This window comes from Polypterus senegalus, chromosome 2, assembly GCF_016835505.1.
Source record: "Polypterus senegalus isolate Bchr_013 chromosome 2, ASM1683550v1, whole genome shotgun sequence".
NCBI lineage: Eukaryota > Metazoa > Chordata > Cladistia > Polypteriformes > Polypteridae > Polypterus > Polypterus senegalus.
Window position 1 is genome coordinate 2,480,342 of NC_053155.1, and position 5,949 is coordinate 2,486,290.

Here is a 5,949-nt window from a genome sequence, read left to right on the forward strand (position 1 = left end):
TACAACCTTACAGTTTTACGGTAAAGCATCGACCAGGCTCTGAGCACGTCAACGCAGACATATTATCACGGCTGTATGAACCTGGTATGGAGAGTCACTTGATTCACAAGAATGTGAATAAAGCTGAGGACGGGTGTGAGCTGGAGGGCTGATCACACCCTTACAGGATACAAACACTCCTAGGAAAACCCCTGAAAAACGTTGACAGTCTACCTTCACATTGCTCCTTAACCTCTTTACCTTACTTGCGCTATAAACGCGTGGTAAACCTCTTTCATTGTGAAAGGCGCTATATAATATAAAGGCTGACTAATCTGGAGAGACGTGTTTAAGTGCAAACTCCACAGACCCCTCAGTCAGGATTACAGACAGAAACCCAAAGTCCTCACTCAGTTCTCTTCAGCCACTGAAGTGCCAGTGGATCTCGATGAAATCAGAACATGTACCCACCTACAGTATATAGCGCCTTTAAGGAGAGCATCGGTCCGTGGTTCACACTGGCCTTCAGTATGACGTGTCCGGCTCTGCTGGTGGTCATCATTTCGCCTACTGAGACCCCCAGGGCTTTCTGTCTGTCTGTGTATTTAAAGTAACAACACAGTGGGGTCTCATTGTGGAAGGACATAAAAGAATGAAGAGGACCTGAAGTCAAATGGACAACATGGACACTGAGCTGAGAAACTCCTGATCTGGAGATAATGAGGAATATGAAGTGAAGGATTATGGGAGAAATGATGACAATGAATGGGACTGAGGTGACAAGTCCAGTGTGACAGTTCCTGTCCCGAATTATTAGATGGGTAATTCCTGTCACTCGCTGTCATCACACAGGTGTCATTCTGTGTCTCGTTCCTCGTATTTTTAATTTTTATTGACATATCAGACTAATGTGCCGCACGTCGCCGCTCTCTGGTGCTACGACTAACAAGAATGGATTACAATGGAGAATCTCAATGGATGGGCCGGCACGGTGGCGCAGTGGTAGCGCTGCTGCCTCACAGTTAGGAGACCCGGGTTCGCTTCCCGGGTCCTCCCTGCGTGGTGTTTGCATGTTCTCCCGTGTCTGCGTGGGTTTCCTCCGGGCGCTCCGGTTTCCTCCCACAATCCAAAGACATGCAGGATTGGCGATTCTAAATTGGCCCGTGGGTGGGTGTGTTTGTGTGTGTCCTGCGGTGGGTTGGCACCCTGCCCAGGATTGGTTCCTGCCTTGTGCCCTGTGTTGGCTGGGATTGGCTCCAGCAGACCCCCGTGACCCTGTATTTAGATTCAGCGGGTTAGAAAATGGATGGATGGATCTCAATGGATTGAATTTGACAGAGTAGAAAACCCCAATCCCCCCACCTCTCTCCTGTTTCTGAGCTCTTCAGTGGTGTGTCAGCGCCACCTTGAGGTGCTGTGAGTGACGAGTGACACAGGAGGTGATGTCAGATCAGTCAGCTCTCAGATCAACTGGTGCTGGTGTGAGACCTGAGATGAGACGTCACTGAGCAGTAGCACTGGTGACTGGGGACATCTTTAGGATTGTCCTGAATACACCAAACTAGAAGGATGTCAGCAGAGCATAGCCTAAGCCCCTTATCATCTCCCAGTGGTGGTCTTCATATCACAGGACTTGTGTGGTCCTTGTTGAAGTTCCTGCTTCACTTCTCCTCCTCCTCCTCGCTTATCTTTTTATCCCACTGGACTTCTCAACATATACTGGGGGTCCACTAAGACTGCTATAGTGGCAGCAAATAGAAGCGAGCCGTCCATTAGAGAGCCGTCTGTCTGTTTCTCATCTTCACGCCACATTTGTCCCTCCACATTGTCCTTGTCTTCTTCATCCCAGTGCTGTCTTCTTAACCTTCATCTCTAAATGTGTCTCACTCCTTCAGGAGACTCCAGCAGATCAAAGGCTTTCTTCTGCTCTTCCTGTTTTGCTTGGAGTTTTTGTTTCATTCCTATATGCTCTTTCTTCTGCTGTGTTCAGTGTTTCAGTGTGGACAGACGTCATGAGGACTCAAGCTTTAATACAGTGTCACTTATTTATTGTCCTGTTGTTCTCTCTGGTCTGTCTCTCTGTCTCTCCGAAGGTCCTCACTTGTCTCTCTTTGTCTCCACAGGCTCAGGTCATGTCGTCTCACTGCCAGATGTTGCTCAGCTCTATCTTCCACTCTCTCTGCCCAAAACTCACATGTGACTGAACTGATGCTGAGTGAGAACAACAACATGGAGGACTCAGGAGTGGAGCAGCTGTGTGAGGGGCTCAGGAGTCCAAACTGTGAACTGAAGAAACTGCGGTGAGTAGAAAACACTGAGAGTGTGTGTCTGTGTGTGTGTGTGTGTGTGTGCGTGTGTGTCCATATCTATCTATCTATCTGACAGTCCAGTTCACTTTCATCACAAACCCCAGCACTTTCTAGTAGTTTCTGATTTCAGTTGTCCCCCCTTGTGACCCTTAGTGACAAAGTGACATTTGCTCAGCCCCTCTCTGACGTCACTTTTCTGCTCCTGATGCAAACGTGGACCTCTGTTGGTGTCCTGCACATCAGATTTGTGACGTGACCCCATTGTCGTGTATTCTACCCTCACTGCTTGAGTCTCGCCTGTTTCTTAGACAAATCGTCACTTGATTGATGACAGTGGTGTCAAAGTTTATTACAACGCTGGCACATTGAACAGGGGACATGTCCTCATTTGAATGTTCAAAGTGTCTGCAGACATCGGCCTTAACCAGCGTATCCTAATGTGACATCGAGAACACACAAATGACAGGGGTCCTAAACACGGGGACAGCTGTAGTGGACGCTAATACTCTTTAATGTCACACACGTCATTGTCACAGAATGACTTTTTAGGATTTATTTAGTAACGTGTGTTATGTTTTATTGTTTGCCCTGAAGAAGTCATTGAGAGAATCATATTGGCCCTCAGACTGTGAGGTTTATGTGGTCGGATCTCGAGAATCAGGACCCCCTCAAACAGGCTGCCATGGGGAGCTTTACTTGTGTCTTTAGAACTAAAAGGATTTGCTTGTGATTTAGGACTGAGCCATGAAGAGACGATTGTTTGGTTTTCTTTCACATTCTTTCATATTCTGTCTGTTTATTATGGGATGTGTTGTTGTTCTATTGATTTGTTTCATGATCTTCACAGGTGAGTTAATGCTGGTGGTCCGGACTGCTGAATTCCTGATGATTCTCGTCCTTTTCTGAGCCCTTGACGTGTTCTTCTTGTGATCTTCTGATTCTTTTCTCTTTCGGTGGCCCAGCTGCTGTTCTTCTTGTCTTTTTCTTCTTTAATTCTCCGTGTGGTTTGATGTCACTGAGATGTCACTTGTGTCATTTCTAACTCCAACCAGCAGGTGGCGATGCTAGCAGGTCACTCTGCCATTTTTCTCTGAATGGGCAACTCAGGTCAGAGGAGGGCTGGGAGTGGACAGCAGTGGTCAGCAGTAATGGGGGTCACTTCACAGTCCACTCAGACCACCTCTGTGCCCAGGGGACTGGACTTTGGGATGCTGAGTGTCCATTCAGAGCTCGTCCACTGGCTTTATTACAAATTAGGAGAGAAATAAGAAAACTGAGGTCACCAGCAGTGAGGCCTTTAGTGGACTGAGGTCAGCTGGTCAGTGGCACCGGTCAGCATGTGACGTGTGAGTGTCAGAAGTGTTACATGTCAGTTCTGTCCACCCTGTCCATTATGTCACTGATCACACAGTTAGTCCAGTCTTTGTCACCATAGACAGACAGAGTGTCCTCATCGTCTAAGTGGTCTGACATCAGGAGAGCCCACCATGACAGACACTTGAGTGTCGCGCTCTCCGATGTCCAGCAGTGACCGGCGTGTCTAACAGGAATCTGTGGATGGGGTCCTGAAAATCAGTCAAAGCCCCTCCATGTGCTGAGTCCTCAGTTACAGACACAAATCCAAGGTGGTCCCTCCGCTGTCATCGGCTTTGACAAGTCTGTCTGGACCCCCGAGTGCAGGACACTGTCAGCCTCATGTCCTTCACATTGTGTCCACATGTCACTTTGAGTGACTTGTCACCAGTCAGTGTGGCAGGAAGGCAGAAGACGCTGTCAGGTATATAGCGCCTTACCTTATAAGGACAGCGGTGGTCTCAGGGTCAAAGTGCATTTCAGTGAAGACAGCGCAGTCATTGAGTCCTTGTGCTGTGTGTCCTTCTGTCTGTCTGTCTGTCCTCACTCGTCTCTCTTCTTCTCCACAGGTTGGTCTCTTGTGGTCTCACCTCGGCCTGCTGCTCAGCTCTCTCCTCGGTCCTCTCGTCTCCAAACTCACGGCTGACATTTCTGAACCTGGACAAGAACAACATGGGAGATTCAGGGGCTCGTCAGCTGAGTGGGGGGCTCAGGAGTGACAACTGTAAATTAGAGGAACTGTGGTGAGTAAAGAGGGGGAGGGATGGGGGTCTGAATGTGTTATTGATGGGCGGGCTGATCACATGACATCACATGGAGTGACCAGAGTGACAGTGACAAGTGGAGCTGACTGAGGTGACAGACAGGAAGGACAACAAAGATAAGGAGAGACAGACAGAGGAAGACGAGGAGGAGGAGGAGGAGGAGAAGTATGAGATGGACAAGAAGAAGAAGAAATGGACAGCAGCTGAGTGTCCAGCCAGAGACAGGGGGACAAGGACACAGGGGGGATCAGGACAGCAGAGAGTGTGGACAGGAGGAGAGGGGGACATGACAGTCTGGGGGCTGAGGGTCATTTGGAACAAACAAGAAAGAGCAGAGCAGCAGACGGGGGAATCAGAGGACAAGAGGAAAAAACAAGATGGAGGATGAGAGACGAGCAGGTGATGAAATGAGAGAAGACATGAGAGTGAGGAGAAGAAGAAGAGAACATGAAGAGAGACGGAGCACTAGAGAGACAAAAAGGAAGTGACGACAGGGGGACAGAGGGGTCAACAGCACGTCAACTGGACAGACCACCGTCTTTATGAAATGTGACGCGACCAGCAGGCCTTCAGAGGATGTTGACCAATCGGTGAGTGGACTGAGTGACTGACAGGCCAACACACACACATCATGTGACTTAGATGAGCACAGACACTGAGAGGATTTATGGGTGACATCGGGGGCGTGTCAGTGTGACAGTGAAGAGTGTGTGGCGCCCCCTGCTGTTTGTAACTCACACTTGTGTCTCCTCACAGGCTGCAGTTTAACGGGATCAGTGAGAGTGAGAAGAGGAACCTGAGGTCACTACAGGAGGAGCGGAGGAGGCCTGGACGTCAGCTGACTATCTACATATGAGAAGACCAGCAGTGGTGATCAGACTGACCCCTGTCAGTGATGGAACCCCCCGTCCAGTCTCCCCTAAATTCTCCTCTTTCTTCTTTTTCTTCTCCTCTCAGCTCTGCTCCTCATTTAATAAACTCTCCGTGTCCCCTCAGCCTGTGAGCTCCTACTTTAACGTCACTTTTATTTTAACTCCTTGAGTCCCTCAACTGGTGACAAAACTCAAGTGGACTTGGACCTGCAGAACCCCAAATTTCACTACTAGAGGCAGTAAAGTAGTGGGGATCATCCTGTAAAAAGCCCCCCAAGTCGCCTGTCCCACCGAGGAGCAAAGAGATGTGGACAGTCCAGCTGTGTGGTGACACGGGGCCTGAGGCTGGGTTGACACTGGGGACATGGCTGGGACAAACCCTGAACAGGACGCTGGTCCATCACAGGACGCCATCAGCGCTCATCTCCATCGTCACTTGGTGTCATTTGAACCCGTGTCTGCTCCATGTCCCCCAAGTCCTGTCTGCCACCTGCTGATTCTCCATTGGTAACACTTTAACTCCCACGAGGCTCAGTTTTGATTTTGATTTTCTTTTTTATTCCGTTGTCTCCACTTCACCGTCCCCTCCAGTCGTGTCCTCGCAGTGAGCAGCGGCCGTTAAAATGAAATAAAAGAAAAGACGAGGAGAACAAGGAGGAGTGTGGAGATGGG

General features: G+C 49.2%; 1 protein-coding gene across 2 annotated transcripts in view; it reads left to right on the forward strand.

The window, feature by feature from the left end:
* Nucleotides 1–5,400, forward strand: part of LOC120521437 (NACHT, LRR and PYD domains-containing protein 3-like) — a 58,992-nt gene extending 53,592 nt beyond the window's left edge. For both annotated transcript variants that reach the window (XM_039743048.1, XM_039743041.1), the window contains 3 exons: nucleotides 2,103–2,279; nucleotides 4,211–4,384; nucleotides 5,162–5,400. In XM_039743048.1, the coding sequence (XP_039598982.1) occupies nucleotides 2,103–2,279; nucleotides 4,211–4,384; nucleotides 5,162–5,261 (451 nt within the window). In that variant the 3' untranslated portion in view covers nucleotides 5,262–5,400. The remainder of the gene's footprint in view (nucleotides 1–2,102; nucleotides 2,280–4,210; nucleotides 4,385–5,161) is intronic.
* Nucleotides 5,401–5,949: the final 549 nt, after the last annotated feature.